The sequence below is a fragment of the Panthera leo genome, chromosome B3 (assembly GCF_018350215.1).
Source record: "Panthera leo isolate Ple1 chromosome B3, P.leo_Ple1_pat1.1, whole genome shotgun sequence".
Taxonomy (NCBI): Eukaryota; Metazoa; Chordata; class Mammalia; order Carnivora; family Felidae; genus Panthera; species Panthera leo.
This window is the reverse complement of record NC_056684.1, coordinates 112,751,233-112,773,139: the sequence shown is the minus strand read 5'-3', so window position 1 is coordinate 112,773,139 and position 21,907 is coordinate 112,751,233. Positions and strand designations below refer to the sequence as shown.

The following is a 21,907-nucleotide window of genomic DNA, read 5'->3' as shown; positions in this document are numbered from 1 at the left end:
TTACATTGTAAGAGACTGCCTTTTAAAGCACCATTTTCCATTTGGCATTTCACCAAGGTCTGATGTCCCTGGAATTAGTTTCTTTATTGCTCTTTGAATATCAACAAGTGTTTATCTAAATTAAACTGCATTTGGCTTGATGGCTTGACTCCAAATTGGTGCAATGGCACCATTCTATATAGGTGTATCAGAATCTTCATGCATTGAAAAAAGTAGATGGCCATCACCTTGAGGCAAATCAGGGGGCAACTGTTGCCAAGGTACCAGTACTTGAATTTTTAAAAATCCCAAACCATTTTAATTGATGGATCTTCATACAAAAGTAGCTAAAATGTTTGAAAGTATGGCAGCTGAGTAATCATCATCATGCTTGGCGTGATTTAGTGCTTAGCAGGTCTCTGTAGGTTTCCCCTAAATGAAAATGACCCACGTACGTACTGGTCCGTCTTCTTTTGCTATAAAATACAGCAAATGAAATGTTTTGAATGTTCCCACTTTTTCTCGGCTGTTTTTGACTTTCAATTATGATTAAACGAGACCCAAACTACTGCTAATTTTCAGTTGTGTGAACTGATAACTGCTTTTACCTCAAAGGCAGAATGGGGAGTAGATGAAATTGTCAGTTTTTAATGAAAAGACGCTGTGGGGAGATGCAAGATTTGGATAAAGTTGTCAATTGTCCTTGTCAATCTGTTCCTCAGGTTATTTGGAGATGGGTGTGTAGCTTGTCCTCACGTTTGAAAGTGATCTTGTTAGGGCAGCAGGGTATATGTATGCTTTTACTTAGTTCTCTCCTTCAAGGTATCAGTGAGGTATTAACCTTTTCTCTGGGACGGGTCATAAATTTGCAAAATTGTTGTAGAGCTGAGCAAAAGGCTTGCATGGGATAAAATCACTCACCATAGAGGTCACCGGTACTTCTCAACAGTTACGCCTTTGAAGTACAAAAACATCAGTAAACAAGGTGAAAATTCAATTCTCCTGCCTACAGCAAACATTTAGGGAGCATCGGTTATATTTTGATGACATTCTTGATGTCACAAGCCTTATAGACTAGTTTTTTGACTCCTCAAAAAGACCAAAGTGAAAATCATGTGCCAATATTTAGATCCTCCTCTAAATATTCCCAGTATGGCATGCTAGCTGGCAATCAAGGCTATCTCGTGGAAATAGCCATATGAAGTTATACTTTGGGATTTAAAAAGCTACTAGAGACTGCTGAATTAAATAAAGGGACAAACCTCCAAAAATGGCATTGACTGTTTCACCAACACACTCTTCTATTTCCTAGTCCCTTTAATAATTGAATTAAGTCTAGTCCTCAGTCAAGTAAGGTGGGTTAGGTTTAATCTTTTACGTTTTTAAATAGCTATTCTTAGGAGTAATTAATAAAATGAATACATCTAGTACCTCAAGTATCCAAAGAGATTAAATCTATGAAACAGACCAGTCTTCAAACTCAAGACTTTCTACACCCTGGCTACTGTAACTTAACTTCAAATAGTAACTTAGATATGTATCTAAGTTACTATGTTATCTATGAAATTTCTTTACATTTCTTTACCTTTAGATTCATATACCTTTAAAACAATTAGCTCTTAAACATACAAATGATGGAAATATAGAAAAATCATTGTAATTGTGTTCAATCAGATCCCTATTTGTTATAAAGAACTAAAGCTCTAGGTGGCACCTAGTGAATGATTTAATGGGAGAGAAAAAAAAAAAAAAAAGCTGAGCAATGATACTCAAAATAACTAAGGCAGCATCTTTAAAAACAAACAAAAAAAACTTTACCACCCTAAATTACAAACTCAGGGTGAGCAGCTTAGTACACCAACAAGAACCAGTGTGATAAATTCTCCCTCATACCATGTATTCTCAGTCTCAAACTGGCAAAAGGCACACATCCTATGTAATTTTTATATTGTGTTTTAAGGCTTTTTCTCCCTAAGAGTCAACTGTAACTGTGGTTAAAATTGAGAAATTATTTTCTCCAAACCCTTCTTTGAAAGGATCCGCTGTATAGATCCTTTGGTCACCTGCCCTTATGTTTCTTCTACATCTAGACTAAAAGGAAGATAACAGAATTAGGATCTTAGTAATCATAATGCTTTTAACTGGTGACAAGAAGGAAGAAGCCTATAGTTAAATATCCCAGAAATTTATTTAATGTTTGCTTGATACATTTTATATAGAAAGGTTGAGGCTATTTGCTTTGGGTGCCCCCTTGTAAATCTCATGGAGGCACTGAACTACAAAGGGGTGCCAATCTGGAGACATCAGAAATGGAAACCACAAGCCCAATTTTATGTTCTTAAAGATTTATCTCTAGTGAAATTAGGCCCACTCCCTTAAAAAATGCTGAATGTTGGAGCTATTGTGTGAAAACAGCTGACTTTTTGACTTTTAGGAGGGCATTTCACATTTTGGTCTGTTGGAACATTTAAATACTTGGAAATAAAAAATATTCAGCTTTGAAGTTTTCAATACTGGAAAACTTTCAGTCTAGGGTTTACAGCCAAGAAGGGCTGTTTTGTGTTCCTTAAACTGGACTCTGTTTCCCACAAAGTTAATCTTCGGCTTTGGCTTCCATTTCTTCTGCATCATCGTCTCCATCCACTTCTGCATTCTCTCTCTCAAGCCTCTCAAGCTGCCTTGCAAGTTCGGTCTCATCTGTATCTGTGACCACTTTAGGCTGTGGAAGCAGAGGCATAATTTCAAAGTGAGATGGTTAAACAGTATACGAATTCAACTTTAATACTCTTATTGCCTAGTATTTTAACTCTTAAAAAAATACTTTTCCTTCACCAACTCTGCCATCTGTTCACTCTTGATTGCTGATGCATCATTAATAAATTCCATTAGATAAATAATGGGAGAAATGTAAAAGAGTGAGAGTATGGGGAAAAGAAATGTGTATTAAAAGAAAATATTCCCTTCTATCATTTTTATAAGCCAAAACTGAAAAATATGAAAATCATCTCGGTGGCTGTATCTTTCAAACCCATAAGATGTCTTATAAAAATGCATCCTCTGGGTTTAAAATAAATTACTTACCATTTTTTTCTAATTAGGTTTCATTCTTGTTGAGATGAAGAAAATATTACTCTTGTTCCTAATCCTTAGATCAAATTTTAAGCCTTCCACATTAAATTCTGACAATAACCACTCCTTTTTATTGTCTATTTTTTTTCTCTTTTGGGGGGATAAACCCAACATCCATCAGTGACCTTACTCCTGAATAACCATCATAGTTCTCATTTACTTCTTTTTTTTTAAATTTTTTTTTTTTTCAACGTTTTTTATTTATTTTTGGGACAGAGAGAGACAGAGCATGAACGGGGGAGGAGCAGAGAGAGAGGGAGACACAGAATCAGAAACAGGCTCCAGGCTCCGAGCCATCAGCCCAGAGCCTGACATGGGGCTCGAACTCACAGACCGCGAGATCGTGACCTGGCTGAAGTCGGACGCTTAACCGACTGCGCCACCCAGGCGCCCCTAGTTCTCATTTACTTCTAAATGAGTGACAGTTCTCATTTACTTCTAAAAAGCCCCTTTAAGGGCCCTCTGAGTCAATGATTATTTTATGCTTAGCAGAATTATAATCCTAGATGTATCTCATGTTTTAAAAGGCAGTGATTAAGTATTTTAGAATGCAAATCATTTAGAGATTTAAATTCCGTATGTATGTATCTAAGTAATCTCTAACCCCAAGGTGAGATTTGAACTCATGACCCCAAGATCAAGAGTTGCATACTCTACTGACTGAGCCAGCTGGGCACCCCTAAATTTCTTATATATTTTAAAAACAAGGCAAGAACAGTATAGACCTTACCTCCATTTGGACATTGAAGACACCCCTCTTTTCCTCAATCTTTTCTTTTATAACAGCCATAGCTTGATTGAGGACAGAGAGGCCCTCTGTTCTCTCCAGGGTTGTTGTTGTCATCACATACCTAGGAGGAGCTATTAGATTAATCTAAGAAAGAAGAAAAAAATCAATTATGAACATAACAATACAACACAAAACCATCAGCATGTTTGAGAACTTTTTTTGCTAATCTGCTGCCTTAACAAATCACCCTAAAACTTAATTTCTAATTCTGTAAGTCAGCAATTGGGGCTGGTTTGTTAATGCAGCAAAAACTAGTTGATACAGTGATATAATCCAATGTAAACAGTCCACTGAAAGACAATATATACAATTAAGACTGCTCCCTCTTTGGTGGCTAAAATAACTACAGCCATCATCAGAACAATGGATAATTTGTTTCTAAAAGCAACAAAAATTCTTATTTGGTTCTAAACTAAACTGACAGAAGAAAATCTAAGATTCTGAATAACAACCATCTGGTTAATTGTACTGCTTAGAAGATTCAAACCAAAACTCCTAAAAGATGTGTGAATATGAGAATATGTTATCCTTTTCAAGATCCTATGGGCATTATGGGCACAGCAATTTTTTTGTTGTTGTTGTTTATTTTTGAGAGAAGAGAAGAGACAGCCAGCAGAGGAGGAGCAGAGAAAATGAGGGGGAACAGAGGATCTGAAGCAAGCTCTGTGCTAACAGCAGACAGCCCAATGCGGGGCTCAAACTCACGAGCCACAAGATCATGACCTGAGCTGAAGCTGGATGCTTAACTGACTGAGCCACCCAGATGCCCCATAGCAACTCTGTATTATAAAGGAGGTTTAGCACAGCCGGCCCTCTGGCACTAAATACCAATAGAAATCTTTATCCACTGTGACAGTAGCAGTACCATCCGTTAGACAACAGCACCAAGAACCACTCTGCCCGACACCTGTTATGAAACATGATCATAAAAAGAATCTGATTTGGTTTAGGTTGGTTTTTAGCAGGGGGAGAGAAAACATTACTCACCTTGATGGGCATGGTTTCTGTAGAACAATTCAAACCTGCTCTCAGGGCTTCTTTTACAGCATCAATGCCTTCATAACCATAACAAGCCACTTCAATATCTAAAAGTACAGAAATTGAAAAACGTATACCAAATAATGCAAAAAAGTACTGAAAGGCTTAAAAATCAGAGATGTGGCAGATACACTAGCACTCAAACACTTATGAAAGCTTTCATAATCCTTTCAGTATAGAAATAACCCTATATGTTAGCTTTCATAATTATAAAATCTGAATATGCAGTGAAATGATATCTTCTCCACATCAAGCCCCTGAATGATGACTATAAAGGAGAGAAATTCAACAAACACCTTGATTTCTGCCTATGCCTGGGTTAAAATCATGATTCCAACATCTCTATGCCTCAGTTCCTTATTTGTCAAGTGGAGAGGAGGAGGAGTGTGATAAAGGCTGAATAAAACAATAACTGCAAGTTGCTTAGAACAGTTTAGAAATTGCATACCCTCTGACCCAGCAATTGCACTTCTCGGAGTTTGCCTAACAGAACACTCATATAACTGGGTAAGTGTCTATGTTACAAGCATGCTAATTTGTAATATTTTTTTCTCACAGTGAAAAAACTGGCAGAAGATAAATGTCCATCAAGAGAAGACTGGTTTATACTGGTTTTACTGTTCTATAAAATATCACACCTAGCTGGGGCGCCTGGGTGGCTCAATCGGTTGAGCGTCCCGACTTCAGCTCAGGTCATGATCTCATAGTTCATGAGTTCAAGGCCTGAGTCGGGCTCTGTGCTGACAGCTCAGAGCCTGGAGCCTGGTTTGGATTCTGTGTCTCCCTCTCTCTGCCCCTGCCTTACTCGCACTCTGTCTCTGTCTCTCTCTCTCTGTCAACAAACATTAAAAATATCACACCAAGCCATTAAAAAAAAATGAGAAATAGTCCCATGTTTTGCATGGAAAGGCAACCATGCTAGTTGAGGAAAATTTTTCATAGTATGATCCCACCTTTGTAAAAAACAAAAAAATCTATGAATGTAAATAGCATATATTCCTATACAGTGTATATGTGTAGGAAAAATGTCTGAAAGAATATACTCCAAACTATATTAACAGTGGTTAATCTGCAGGCATAAAAGGGTATTACTGTACTATTAGAATATTTTAAAGTTATTTTCTAAAACAAAATTACACCCCCCCTTTAAAAAAAGGGGCTAACGTAATGTTAGTTGAATGCATATATGACAGTTTTCCCTTGTGTCAATATATACATTTTATGATTCAGTAGAAGCAAAAATAATTTCTTCAACTTTTCTTGTTGTAAGAAATAGACATTTAGAAAAATTTATAGATGTTGATATAGCAAAATATTCTTTGGTAAGTCTAATCATTTAACAACTTTTTAATTTATGCAACGTATTTTAAACATTTAAAAAATCACTTACCTGCTCGAATTTTGACAGCTTGTGGTGTCAAACGCCTATTAATATTGTTAATAAGTACTCCCCGTTCATCTTCATTCAAATCTAAACTATCCAAAATAGATGGGTCTCTAATTAAAGCAAAACAAAACACACACACAAACATAAAAGATCAAAGTTACTTTACTAATAACTGACATCAAACACAGTACCACAGAATGTTTAAGAGCACAGGCTTTAGTGTCAAGACTGAGTTCAAATCTTAGCTCTGCACTTTAATAATGGTGTTTCGGGGCCCTTCCAGACCTCAGTTTCGAAACTTGTAAAATGAGGATGAAAACTCATCCACCCAGTCACTGGACTGTGGTATTAAATGAGAGTGCAAGTAAAGCACTTAGGACAATTATGACAAATAGAAAACACCTAACTGATTACTATGTAAAGAAAAATTTTAGAGATCTGGCTAAAACAAGGAATTTAAAATGTCTTCTAAAACATCTGGCATCCCACAATAATTAAGCATTTCCATGTAATTAGCAGTCTCTTTTCAAGGAGCCTGAAAAGAACAAAAACATACAAGCAAATTTAAAAATAAAAGTGCATCCTTGGGAATCAGTAGAGGAAGGGATTACTTTCAGTCAGTGGGCTCAGGAAGGGCTGCATGGACTAACGTGGCATTTCACCCGACCCTTCTGAGTGCCACAAGGCAGGGACCAGGGTCTTAGTCACCAGCATGGTTGCGGAACATGAACAAATGAAAAAACTGAATGACTAAAAGGATGGTAGGACTTTAAAAAGCAAAGGTAGAAGTGTTGTAAGAAAGTTATAAAGTATTAAAGTAGAAATGGCATGAGCAAGCATCAGGCCTAAACAGCAGGGGTTCGGGAATGAAAAGCAAAAGAATTTGGGTGGAGGGAACTTTCATTCAGCTAATACTGCCTACAAAATGTAACAAGACAAACCATCAGAAAATGAGCAATAAGATGAACAGATGTTTCACAGAAGCAGCAGTAAGCACAGGAAAAGCTGTTAACTTCACCAACAACCAGTAAAATGCAAACCACAACAAGATACTATTACACCTATCAGTTTGGCAAAAGGGAAAACAATCTGAGATATATACCAAATGTTGGTGAGGATAAAGAGAAATAGGAACGCTCATACATCTGCTAGAGGAAATATAAATTGTAGAACCAATTCGGAGAATATTTTGACAAAACTGAGTCAATTTAAAGATGTGTGTAATCAGTCCTATGAGCCAACAACTCTACTGCTATATGTATACCTCAGAAACTCCCAAACATAGAGAAATGTACACGTATATTCTTAATAGCACTGTTCAAAAATACGGGATAAGGGTGTGTGTGTGACCTTATATCTCTTAATAGAGGAATAAAGTATATTCTCGAAATACTGTATAAAAATTAATATGAAGTAGGCACACATCTATCAATTTCGAGAATCTTGCTCTTAACAGCCTTATAAGTAAAACTGTAAGGTACAGAGATCTGCAATGACAATAAATTTTGTTTTTCAGTTTACATGAATAAGAAATATTTTTAAATACAAAAATTCTATATGTACTTTACAGATATATATGTAATAAAACTATAAAAATGTAAATAATGATGCATACTAATTATAGTAGTTACCACTTATGAGGGGAATGGGTTGGGAAGGGTAAAATATGGTTTCCAACTATCTCAGAAATTTTATTTCTTAATTAAAAGAAAAAAATATGAAGCACATGTGGCATAGAATTATCTTTAAATGTGGTCACTCCATGGCTGATGAAACAATAGAATGTTAGGGAAAAGGAAAGACAACATATACCAATGCCGAGCAGTAATGGAGGGGGTGCTGGAGGTGGAAGTGAGAGAGCTAAGCCAGGACTGGAAAATGACAGCACACCAAATTATGAAATGTACTGGCTGACGGATGCAGGACTGAAATCAGGGAGGAAAGAAATATACCACAGTGCTTAATGGTTAATAGCATAAGCTCCATATGGAGCCAGTGTCTAGGTCTGAATTGGGGCTCTACCACTTGCTAGCTCTGTGCACATGGACAAATTATTTCATCTCTGCTTCAATTTTCTCACCTATAAGACTGGGATAATAACAGCACTTATACCACAGGTTGTTGTGAGGCATATATAAATGTTAGCTATTCTAACTATTCTTCTTACCTTTCCCACAACGTAATATGAAGAAAAAAGTCACATGGGGGGACCAGGGGGACTGTAAGGGATTTGGAGCCCCAGATGAGTTGGCTTGTTGGCGACTCTAACAGTCCCAGGTCTTACTTGGCCATTTTGAGAGCTGAGGGGACCAATATCCTTTGGCAGCACAAATGCTGGGAAATTAACCTTGGTGTAGTGGTGAGGCTGCTTGTGGGGCATTAACATTTGGGAAAGAGTAGGAGGTGCAGAAGGAGAGACAGGAAGTACACAAAAGTGAAGGAGTCTGGCTATTAGAAAGGATACGATACTTGCTACAGGAGAAAGTAGAGGAAGGTAGTAAAGAAGTTTGCTTTTAGTATAAATGGGAGAAGGTAGAGCATATTTTTATACTAATGGAGCAAAACCAACAAAGATAAAGGCTGAAAACCCAAAAGAGAGAATAATGGATAAAAAGAGATCCCTGAGCAGTAGCTGTGCACAGGTGGTAAGATTAGTTTGAGAGCAGGAAGGATATGAATTCCAGCATAGGAGGTAATGATGGATGGGAGGGAGAAGTTTGCTGAGATAGTGGAAGGAGTACAGGAGATCCTGTGCAATGGCTTATATTATCTTTATAAAATAGGTAGTGAAACATACCAGTTGAGAGGGAGGGAAGAGGGGGGGGACTGGGTATCTGATGGAGAGTGTGGAAAAGCTCTAAAATAGCCACTCTAAGAATGGGAGAAGAACTGACAAAGAGCAGAGAGAATGTGAGGCAGCAGTGAAGGCGCAGCTGAGGTTGGAGACCATGAGTATGCAGTGGCACCAACCTGCAAGACTGTGGTTTTTCCTAGCAGCACCCAGTAGTCTACAAGTGTAGAGAAGGCAGGAACATCGATCCAAGGCTGGATGTAACAGAAGGAAAAACAGGGCAAAAGCTCATGACATTGGCAAGAAAGTTGTTGGAATGATGGACCATGGTATGTCTATGCTGAATAAGAAAGAGAAGGCAGGAAAGGGTGAAAAGACAGGGAGGAAAAAAAAGGTCTGGAATCATAGACTGGCAAAAGAATTAGGAAGACACACAGTAGAGCTAACTATGGGGGAGCTGGAAGGACAGGAAGCTGTGCTAAAAGAACAGAATGTATGAATTACAGGTTTTGGAAACACAGCAAATTCTGGTGATAATAAGACCCAGGGTGAGGCCACATGAAAACTGGCTTAAGTGGCATGGGCTGAAGGTCAAAGGAACTAAGGTAAAGAAAATAAGGTTACTGTTATAGATGAGACATCTACACTGGACCTGAAGTTAACCAGAATAACAAAACTAGGAGGGGAAAACGTGTAAGTGGATAATGTGAAACCATATGGTTTACAAAAACTATGGTGTACAAAATTACAGATGCTTGGTTATATAGGATTGGCCCATATTATGGGCCTTTTATACTGAAATGTTTTAACCTAAATTTGGCAAGGACAGAATACGTGGATGTTGTGCTTTTATTATATGTCAGGCTCTCAACCCATGTGCTAGAACTAGCACAGCTGTGGTATCAAGGTAGAAACAGCCAAGAAGATGTTCTTACGAGACTGCATGCTTAAATGCATCATAGGCACCGTATCCGGGTCTCTTGTATTTGTCATCAAAGACCCAGGCAGTCCTCTGGAACAGGCTCTCCAGCTGCTCGTCCTTGGTGTACTCTAACACCTCAGCAACATGACGAAGAATACTGTAAACCTAGAAACAAAATGAAGAGTTCAACAATTCAAAGATTCAAGAGAGCTATTAAAAAATAGGTATTTTTATATTTCAGTAGACAGCATATAAAACCTTGGTTAATTAGACTACAATAATTCCTTAACAAAAGATTAACATACAAGTTCTTTTTTCATAGAGAAATATTGGCTTTCCAATAGTAGTTAACTCAAGTAGGTATAACAAGTAGAAACAGGATGTAATTTAGTGTCCTAAGACCCAGACTATGAGTTGACTCTGGGACTAATTAACCTCTCTGAATTTGTTTCCTCTTCTGGAAGAAGGAACTACTAACATCTCTCCTTTTTACAGCAGTGAGCTCTCACACAGGTCAAATATATCCAAATGCAGCACACTATAAATGGAAAATATTGTACAAATGTACAAAATTTATAAATTATACAAATCCTCTTATGCAAGTGCAAGCTATTATTACTACTCCATATGACAGCATGGAGCCAGAATTGAGATTTTAATATTTTTCTGCTCTGTTATCATTTTAACAGTTATCCTTCAATCCTACCTACCTCCCACTCACTGCTGCCAAACCCTTTTTCTAATTTCCTAAAAATAAAAGGGCTTAAAGACAAGAAAAGAGGTTTTCACATTACATATGAAAATTGAGTGAGGAGAGGTACTAACATTGCCTATTTCATTCTATCACCTTATCATCCTGATAAGATCTACTAACATACTCATTTTACAATATTCTAAGGGGACAAAACAAAGTGAAAGTTTCCTAGAGTGGAGCTTATCAAACTTAGTGGGACTTGAAATACTGCATTAAGTGGTCAGGTGATGTCAATGCTGCTGGTCCAGAAACTACATTTTGGTTTTTTTGTTTTGTTTTTATTTAAAAAAATGTCTTTAATGTTTATTTATTATTGAGAGACTAAGAGAGACAGAGCATGAGCAGGGGAGGGGCAGAGAGAGAGGGAGACACAGAATCCGAAGCAGGCTCGAGGCTCTGAGCTGTCAGCACAGAGCCCATGAGATCATGACCTGAGCGAAAGTCAGACACTCAACCGACTGAGCCACCCAGGTGCCCCTAGAGACTACATTTTGAATGGCAAGGGCCTCAGATTATTATTATTTTTTAATTTACTTACTTGTTTTTTAAAAGTTTATTTATTTTTGAGAGAGAGAGAGACACACACACACACACACACACACACACCATGCGCTTGAGCACACAAACAAGGGAAGAGCTGAAAGAGCGGGAGACACAGAATCCGAAGCAGGCTCCAGGCTCCAAGCTGTTAGTACAGAGCCTGACGCAGGGCTTCAACTCCAGAACTGGGAGACCATGACCTGAGCCAAAGTCAGACACTTAACCGTCTGAGCCACCTAGGTGCCCCAGGTCATCAGATTATTAAGAAGGGATTTTACTGATTGTGTTTTCTAATGTGTAAACCATACTGCAGTAATAGTAAACAGATCAGTAAAACAAAAGGAAAGGTTTGGATAATGGTCTTTTGGTTGTTTAGATTTGTATTCTCTTATTTATTGGGGTTAATCAAGATTTCAAAAATCTCTTCATTTAAAGCATTGTTTTCTTGGCATTTTACCTTAAGGACAGAAACACACAAGAGAGAGAGAACAAAAGAAAAGGAAAACAGAAACAATGGGAACAGTGCCATTAAGAACCTAAGACCTAGAGAATAAAGGATAATCTATATGGGACCAGAGAAGAGAAAAATATAGACAGAAGATAAAGAATGAAAAAAATGACTGTTCTTGCTTAATTAAGGCTTACTGCACAGAAGTAGGGAATTTCAGCAGAAATTAGAAAATGAAACAGAAAAGAACCCTAGCAAAGCGGGGGAGGGGAACTAGTAACAGGCCCCTGCCTGCCTTGCTTTCCTGGATTCACAAACCCTTGCTTATTCTTATTTTATTTTTAATGCTTACTTCTTTTGAGAGAGAGAGAGAGAGAGAGAGAGAGAGAGAGAGAGAGGGAGGGAGGGAGAGGGAGAGGGAGGAGACAGGGAGAGAGGGAGAAAGGGAGAGGGGGGGAGAGGGGGGAGAGAGGGGAGAGGGGGGAGAGGGGGGGAGAGAGGGGGAGGGGGGAGGGAGAGAGAGAGAGAGAGAACAAGCAGGTGAGGGGCAGAGAGAGAGGGAGACACAGAAACTGAAGCGGCCTCAAGGCTCCATCTGAGCTGTCAGAGCCCAATACGGGGCTTGAACTCACGAACCATGAAATCATGCCTGAGCTGAAGCTGGATGCTTAACTGACTGAGCCACCCAGGCGCCCCTTTCATTTTATTTTAGAGAGGGAGGGAGTGCAAGTGGGGGGTGGGGGAAGGCCAGAGGGAGAGAGAATCTTAAGCAGGCTCCACTTTCAGCATGGAGCCCAACTTGGGGCTTGATCCCATGACCCTGGGATCATGACCTAAGCTGAAATCAAGAATCAGATGCTCAACTGGCCAAGTGACCTAGATGCCCCGACCCTTGCTTATTCTTAACATACAATAGCTGGTTGTCTCGAATATCCCCAAACAGGGTTTAAAGCCAGGAACTACATGTTACCGTAAGTCAAACTGACTGAAATCACCCATAGTTAATTTAACCTAAAATAACTTAAACACACTAACATCCAATAAACTCATTATAGAATAGCAAACCATAAGCAGTGCCTTAAGGTAGTACCACCACCAGATAAAACACTGCAGTCATAACTCTTTTGAAATTAAGACTTCAAATTATTCTTCTCAACTCATAGTTGTAAATGGAAATACAGTTACAGAAAATTCAGGCTTTTTTTTTCCTGCCTATAATATTACATGCTGATTATTAAATATATTAAATAGTGAACTAATTTCACTCAAATATCAAACTTACAGTTTTGGATTTGGTGAATTTATCTTCACATTTGATTGCTTCCTCTGGAGAAACTCTTCTTTTTGACAAATCAATATATCCTGTATGAGAAAAGTTTGAAAAAAAGCTTAGCACTGTGATAAATTTTTGCAACCATGTTGTTTGGTTGGCATATCTACACTTATTTCCCACTAAAATTATTATCAATAAAATGCTGCATAAGAAATATAAGATGAGAGATTTCTGTTTTCAGAAGGCACTTGTATCATGTAATTGCATATTCTGCATCACTTTAGTAGAGGGAATACTTTCAATTACCCAAATGAAAGTTAGTCAAAAGATTCTCTATACTTGTCTTTTTGGTATCCATCATCACAAGGTCAATTGTATTATCTATATTTTCTGTATTCTTTTTTTTTTTTTTAATTTTTTTTTTTTTTTAACATTTATTTATTTTTGAGACAGAGAGAGACAGAGCATGAACGGGGGAGGGTCAGAGAGAGAGGGAGACACAGAATCCGAAACAGGGTCCAGGCTCTGAGCCGTCAGCACAGAGCCCGACGCGGGGCTCGAACTCACATACCGCGAGATCGTGACCTGAGCGAAGTCGGACGCTTAACCGACTGAGCCACCCAGGCGCCCCTATATTTTCTGTATTCTTGATGCTCCTTCTGTCTCCTGACCAAAACTGGTACTTCCTCATGGTGGCCCTACATGGCATGATGTGGCCACAGCACTGGCCTCTTCATGTCGTCAATCACATCCATAAATTAAAATCCCATGGGTATATAACGAGACAAGCACTTAAATATATTCTGAAGAATTTAAGAGAAAAATAGTCTTTTACATTTACCCACATATTTCCTATGTCAGGCCTCACACCTCATCGGCCTGCACAACTTCCTTTATTGTTTCTTATAATGGAGATTTATTAGGTAATACATCCTCTTAAGTTTCTATTTACCCAAAAATGTCATCATTTTTGATCTTCACTATTGAATATTTTCTTAAAATATAGAATTCTGGGTTGACAATTTTTCTTTCAGTGTTTTAAATGGTCAGTCATTCAATGCTCAGACAGCCACTATTTTCAGTAATACCATACTAATTCATATTACTATTCCCCTGTAAATCATGAGTCGTTTTCTTTTGGCTACTTTCAAGATTTTCCCTATCTCTGTTTTTCAATGGTTTAACATGCCTAGATGTGGTCTTATCAGTATTTATCCTGCTTGAGGTCTGCCAAGCTTCTCCAAGTTGTAGATGTTTTTTTCAGTAAATACAGGAAACTTTTGACAACTATTTCCTCAAATATATTTTCTGCTCTTTCTCTCTCTTCTTTTGGAATAGAGCTTTTAATATTTGACACATTTTTTTTTTCCTGCTCTGTTCTTCAGATTGGTTCTTTTACATTTATTTATTTATTTAAATAGCCACATATTATTATTATTTTAATCTTTTATTTTTGAGAGAGAGACAGCGTGTGAGCAGGGGAGGAGCAGAGAGAGAGGGAGACACAGAATCCGAAGCAGGCTCCAGGCTCCGAGCTGTCAGCCCAGAGCGTGACACGGGGCTCGAACTCACCAACCGTGAGATCATGACCTGAGCCAAAGCCAGACGCTCAGCTGACTGAGCCACCCAGGTGCCCCTATTTATTTATTTTTTGATAGTGAGAGACAAAGCACAAGTGGGAGAGGAGCAGAGAGAGGAGGAGACACAGAATCTGAAGCAGGCTCCAGGCTCCTAGCTGTCAGCACAGAGCCTGACGCCGGGCTTCAACTCACAAACTGCAAGATCATGACCTGAGCCGAAGTCGGATGCTTAACCGACTGAGCCACCCAGGCGCCCCAAAATTGGTTCTTTTAAATGAACTCCCTGCAAGTTTGACTTGAGCCTTCTGCCATCTATGCTGTTAGCCCAGTGAGTTGTTTAGATATTAAACTTTTAATTTTAGAATTTGTATTTAGTTCTTTGTGAGAGTTTCTAATTTCTCTGAGATTTCATTTTTTTCATTCATTACAAGCTTATTTTCCTAATATTCTTGAGCAGTTAACAACATCTGCTTTAAAATCCTTGTCTGTTAACTCCAATATTAAGGTCACCTCTGGGTTGGTCTCCACTGACTGACTGCCTTTTCTCTCCTGTTTTCTGAAACGTTTAGTAATTTTGGACATCGTGAATAATATGTGCCAGAGACTCTGAGTTCCTTTATGTTCCTCTTGATACTGATTTTTTGTTTTAGTAAGCAAAACTTGTCTGAATTCAAATATTAAAGCTCTGTTTCCCCAGGTGGAAAGCAACCAAAATCTGTTTAGATTTTTACCCTGTTGCCCCTCATGGGGCTGTACCCCATCCTATACGTTACTGGTTCAGGGTTCTGGCAGAGATTTGAGAATTTATAATTTAAACTAAGGGGCTCTCCTTGAGTTGGTCCTTTCTCTAATCCTCATCACTACCTTCCAAATGTTGTGGTTGTCCAGAACTCTCATCTGATTCTCAAGCCATTGAAACACTACAGACTTTCCACTAGAATTTTAGCTGCCCTGCTGGAAGCTACCTATGGCATGCACTCAGACAAACAACTGTAAAACTTATCCAGTGCAGTTCCTCTCTTCCAAGGGTTGACCTACCTTCAGTTTTGGCCTGCCTTTGGTTGCTCCCAACATCTTTAGGCACTTTCTTTTTTTTTAATATATATATTTGTTCACAGCTTTTCACTGTTTAACTGTTACATTGGAACATTTGTCCAACAGAACCTAATCCTCCAATATCAGAAGTGGATGCCCTCTACAGGATCTTCTGTACTTTGCTTGTATCTTACTCTAGGATCTTTCCATATCAGAACACTGAGATCTCATTCCGTACAAAGTTGCGCTGCATGAATGTTACAATTTATTTAACCATGATTTTGATTTTTCTTGTTTTTAATTAACACTGTGCAAACAGTGCTGCTATGAAAATACTTTTACATCTACTGTACTTAAGTATACCTTTTCACTTTTTTCTGATTGCAACTGAAAATATATTTGATTCCTTCTTGTGTATATATTTTCTATGATAGAAAATAAAATAATAGACAAGACACCATTTTAAGTCCTAGTGGGGCAGTAATATGAAGACTTAACACAAGTTTAAGGTATAATTTGTCTTTAGTAGTTTAATAATAGGGGGTTCTAGAAGTTAAGCCCTACCAAAACATATATAATAATCAATATGCTAAGTGGTAGTCACTACCTAAGGGATAACAAAATGTCTCTAAAGTTTATCACCTACGACTATAATCAGAGAAAAAAAATGTCAGTTATGTATAAAACCAATCACTTGCAGAAGTGTCACAATTAACTAGATGGCTGAGGTATTCAAAAAGACAAGTTCAATCAAGGTGATTGGTCTTTTAAGCAATGATGGTAACTACTATGTAAAACTAACACCTAATAAATTATAGTGAGACAATTATAACCAATTATTTTAAGGAAGTTGAACCCCAAACTTACTTAATGGTATTGTACACTGTGTCTAGAAAAAAATGTGTTCACAAAGGTGAAGATTTACATGGAGTCCAGAAAAATGGGGACAAGTAAAAAAATGAATACACATTCAGCACTATCTGAAATCTCTCACATGATTTTGGGGGAGTCACAAACATTCTGATAACCGAAGAGATACAGAATACTGGGTTTTGGGTGTGTGTTTGCAGCATATTGCTTTTTCAAAGCTTATATAAAATGTTCCTAAAATCCATTGTACCTTTGCCCCATTTCCATGTTCATCCAATAATCTGATTGCAAATTTAGCTTTAAATCAGGAAAAAAGCATCTTACAAATCTAAATGAACTAGTACTCTGGTTTACTTATCCTATCTCTTCTGAGTTTAGCCAAAATGAGTCAACTACCAAGATCCTGTAACCTCTGGGAATAAAAGTCATTTCACCCACAAAAACTAGTCCTGGGATGTGCTAATTAAGCCACTACTAACTTAAGAAGTCTTATTTAGATGGCTAATTGGCATCCTTCTCTAACAACTCTGTATGTAAAAAGAATTTAAGCATAAAAGGAGATGTTTTTGTTTTGTTTTTACAGCAGCCAGCAATTAAAAAGAAAAACTAAAATAAAGCATTTTTAAATCCAAAATATGTATTTTAGATATTTTTCCCACTTACCTTTTTCTTTGTCCACTCTAATGACTACCACACATTCATTCCTGCCAATTCTGATGAGTTTGTTTATAGAACGGATACGCCTTCTGGACAACTCACTAAGAAGAATCATGCCTTCAATATTGTTGTATTCCAGCAAGCTGACATAAGCCCCCATTTCAGCAATGGACCTTACGTTCACCATCACTACATCTTCCACCTCAGGAAATTTGTGTTGATAAAATCTACAACTTAGACCCGGCATTCTGCATTTTAAACAAAAGAATCAAGTGAGTGTTCAGTTAAGGTCAAAATAAATGTCAATTTTCCACATCTTGCCACTGGAAGAAATGATTAGTCTTCTCAACTCTTCAAACTTCTTAAATGGTACCAGAAAACAGATGGATGTTCAGGAACGAAGCTTTAATTTTTACGTGCTCCACATTTTTGTAGGGCTTGAGTGATTCTCTGACATCAGTTTTAGAGGAATCATAAAAACTAATGACCATCTATGAAGTACTCTGAGACTTAAGGATTAAAGGTACACCTTGAAACACTATTTTAAATACCACCACTTTAAGAAATAACAAATGATGGGAAGCATCACTACTACTATAAACCTATCAACAAAACCAAAGCTACTCATTCTCCAAGTCAGCTAAGACTTTATATACTACCACCCACATAAAGGGAAGAATCTTCCCACTACTTAAACCACAGCCCTCACCATATATCAAACAATATACCCTATCATTTATTCTAGCCAAACTCACAGTATCATGTTACGACAAAGACCAAAAATTTATTAACAAAAAAATAAATATAACTAAATACAACTAAACACTTAACTTCTATCGAATAGGTATACCCAATCTTGAGAATAGCTTTATAGAACTCCATTACTATAAAGTTCAAGCATCTCTTAAACTCCAAGCACTAAATATATTTATTTATTTTTATTTATTTTGGGGGGAGCACACGCGTGAGAATGGGGAAGAGAGGGAGAGCGAGAGACAGAAAATCCTGAGCAGGCTCCATGCTCAGCGTAGCCCAACAGAGGGCTTGATCCCACGACCCTGGGATCATGACCCAAGTGAAATCAAGAGAAGGATGCTCAACCAACTGAGCCACCCAGGCGTCCCAACCACCAAGCATTAAATATATTTAAAACTATTCCCTTTGATCTACCCAACCTACTTTCAGCACCACTCCTTTTATGACCCACAAGACTGAAATTATACCATGCACAGGAACATATTTTTAAAAGAAAGCTCTAAAATGAATCACAGTTGATTTTCATGTTTTTCTACTAACCTTAACCAATTTACTATTGTCAAAGTTCAGAAAACAGGCAGTAATAGGATCTAAAGGCCTACGAAAAATGTGTGAAAATTCATTTACTTATTTTTTTCCTAAATGGGCAATAAGGCTGCCATTACTTGATCTTAAAGACAGACCAGGCACATCCAGCCCACAGAACACCAGAGTTCTGCTGCAGTTCAGTTTGAGAACTAATTGCATCCACATGTATCTTCACAGTGGATTCCCACTGATTTTTACATCTACCACCTATAGGTATTGGCTACTGCCTGAGTACCACTTTCCCCCTAGTTCTATATTATAAATGAAGAAATTCAAACAGGCTAAGCAACTTGTTCTGTCATATACTGCTAACAACTGATAGTCAGAATTTGAACCTATGAAGTCTGGATCCATAGTCTGTGCTCTGATTCATCAGGCTATATATTCTCTCAGTATTACTGATAGATATATCAGAAGCATCTTTAAAAAATGCAATATACATATTCATTGCTGAATCACAGATCATAGATTAATGCAAACTTTTAGTACCAATCTATCCTGTTTAACAACAAAAATAAAGTGGCATATTAATAAAAGGGCCAAAATGTAGTTCTCTTGTAGCTTGACAAAATAGGGATTTAGCAAATAAAGGGAAGTAGACATTCAATGGCCAGAATTACCCAGTAAGAAACAGCTGAGCTGGTTGTTTCATTCTTAAATGGCTTTTTTTTTTTTTTTTTTTCCTTTTGGACAGCTGTTGTCAAATATCTGTATGTAAAGCACTAAAATTTGAGAGCTAGAAAAGTCTCAAACTGGGTATCAAAGTAAATGATGTCACAGAATGTGTGAAACAGTTTTAAGAGATTTAATAGAGGCTAACCACATTTACTTACCAAATTTATGCAAATAGTAAAGCTGATAATTCTGGGGAATCAAGGCTTAATTTGATAATTAAAGAATACAAGCAATATTGTAAAAGAATCCTGATGGGAGAGATGAATGCTACTGCTCTAGGAGGTACCAGTCTCTTTACAATATACAAAGTAAAAAAAAAAAAAAAGAACACAGCTGATGGTATGTTATTCAACATAAAGAATAGCCAGTAAGTACAAAATAGCTCTAGACATGGGTTTCAGCCCTTGCTCTCCTACCTACTACCTGTTGTTGCTTGGGAAATGCATTCACATTAAACTGTAGTTTCTAGTCTGTGTCATGGACCTTGCAGGTTTGTGGAATGTATCAAATTAGATTAAAATATATGTAAATCTGCAAAGTGTACTGTGCTATACAAATAATGACGATAAAAGGCAAAGGAGTAATTTTTTTGTATTTTGTAACTTAGTTCGTTAAACAATTATTTTTGCAGTATCTACTATGTACTAAGTACTACTAACACTTAAAGATTCTTACCTAAGGAAGTTAATCATAGAGTGGGAAACAAACTGGTAAGCATATCAATTGCAATATGGGGTACTAGGAAAGGAGTACAGTGAAGCAGGGTTCCAGGGAACCAAGGAACAGAAATATTAAATGACTTCCTCAAGGATAAATACTTAAAAGGTACTGGAACAGGAACTAAAACCAAGACTTCGCATAGTAAATCCAGAATACCTTTAACCCACAGAATCTCAGTACGTCAGAATACTGCAATATGGTATGTGTTCTTCAATGCTGAATATCCACCTTTCAAAATGTATTAACTGAACTCCAAGCCAATTTCAAATACCTTGTGCCTGGTCAAATGGTAGGTAGGACTCCTCAAACCAGTGCATGGTCAAGTAACCATAATAGATACAGGACGTCCACATTCCTTTCCAAAGTTAAGTGTGTTATGTGACAGAGACAATTCACGATAATTTTAATGTGTCTCTCACCGTCACCAGTAACGCTCTCTGAATGGTAGTTTCTAGAAGTGCTACACAAATAAGCTTTTAAACTATTTCACTGTAGTTGAAATAGGAAGCCCTGATTCCTACAAATATTACTGTGTGTCTTTTTGAGATCTTAGAATCAGTAACTGTCACTTGGCATTAGATCAACTCAGTAGACAGTAAAGCTCTATATAATTCACACACTGTTGAAAGACACATAATCACAATTTTATTTCCTTGAACAACTTCAATCGGGAGAAAAACCAGGACTTCTCTGCTACAACTTTTCTCCAAGAAACAGAGTAGCCTAAGTTTGGCGGATAATAAAGGGGACCTGAGGCTGAATACGCATTTAACCCTAAAATTCCCTTATCTTTTTAGTTATGTTTAACTGTGAGGTCACAGCGTGTAATTCTCTTCTCATTGGTGCTGAAATACGGCAAACCGATACTAAGATTAGTGAACTCTTCAACAGTATGTTTTAGCTTCGATGCAAAGGGTGACTCATTCTGTAAAAATGCACAAGTCAAGCGATACAGTAATATGAGCATCAATTTAAAAAAAAATCAATTATCGGACAAATAAACTATTCTTGGATCTTTCTAACCCAGCTCTTGTCAACGTTACGGACCACCCCAATGGTCCCTTCACGTGTCTGGTCTGGTTTCCACTGAGAGGTAGCATTTGCTTGGGGCGGAAGGAAAAAAAAAGGGTGGGAGCGGAATTCTTAGTGTCCTGGGGTGGGGGTGTCACAGCGTTTTCCCAAGGCCACCCCCTCGTCTCAAGGTACCCTCACTTTCAGTATATTGAAGGTGTACAGTCGTTTGGCCCACTTTCCTTCACAAGATCCCTCCGCTCGTATAATGACACCTCGGTTAACACTGCCGACCAAGCCGGCGCTGGCGGGTGGTGTCGGACACTTCCCGCGCAGGAACGGGAAAGGGAGGGGTGTTAGCCCAGGGCCTACTCTCTCTCGACTACCAGTCAACCGACACAACCAAAGTGAGTTCTTGAAGAAACCGATCTGGGGGACTAATCACCTGAGGTATGTATGTGAATCCCGCGCCGGGATCCCGTGCCGTGCTCTTTAATCGCAGAGATTAGACAGTCCAGCCGCAGCGGCAGCCGAACCTCAGCGTGCGCTTCGCTCTATCCCACCGCGCATGCGGAACCACCTCGCATTGCGCATGCGCCAGTAGAACAGCGGTCCCTCTTCCTCACTGATCATAGAGTCTAGGTCCTCCGAAGAAAAGGAAGAAAGTAGATCATAGGAGGACCTGAAAAGTACGTTTTCTCGGTTATCTGTCGTTTTCGTTAAGTAACCTTGAAGGCGCAGGGAACTGGTAGGACTCTGATTCCTTGTCCTTGAAGAATTAACTCTCTCTCAAAGCTTCTGTCAACCATGCGGTGGCGCTGTGACCAAAGACGAAAAGGGGAGGAAGAGAAGGAGTGTACTCCTCCCCTGTTCTTTCACCTCGCGCGTGCAAAGCCTTACTCAGCCTCCTGGGAGGGGGAGGGGGAGGGGCTAGGAGGCGAACCGGAAGTGAGGGGCGGTTCGG

General features: G+C 38.3%; 1 protein-coding gene across 1 annotated transcript; it reads right to left on the bottom strand.

Annotated features, from left to right (window-relative positions):
- Nucleotides 1-2,148: 2,148 nt before the first annotated feature.
- Nucleotides 2,149-21,841, bottom strand: EIF2S1 (eukaryotic translation initiation factor 2 subunit alpha). The gene is made up of 8 exons (XM_042943558.1): nt 21,389-21,841; nt 17,200-17,441; nt 13,061-13,140; nt 10,050-10,201; nt 6,327-6,433; nt 4,886-4,983; nt 3,839-3,982; nt 2,149-2,698 (listed from the first exon to the last, which is right to left on the bottom strand). The coding sequence occupies exons 2-8, from the start codon at nt 17,438-17,440 to the stop codon at nt 2,573-2,575; spliced, it is 948 nt and encodes a 315-aa protein (XP_042799492.1). The 5' UTR covers nt 17,441; nt 21,389-21,841; the 3' UTR covers nt 2,149-2,572.
- Between the last annotated feature and the right edge of the window lie 66 nt (nt 21,842-21,907).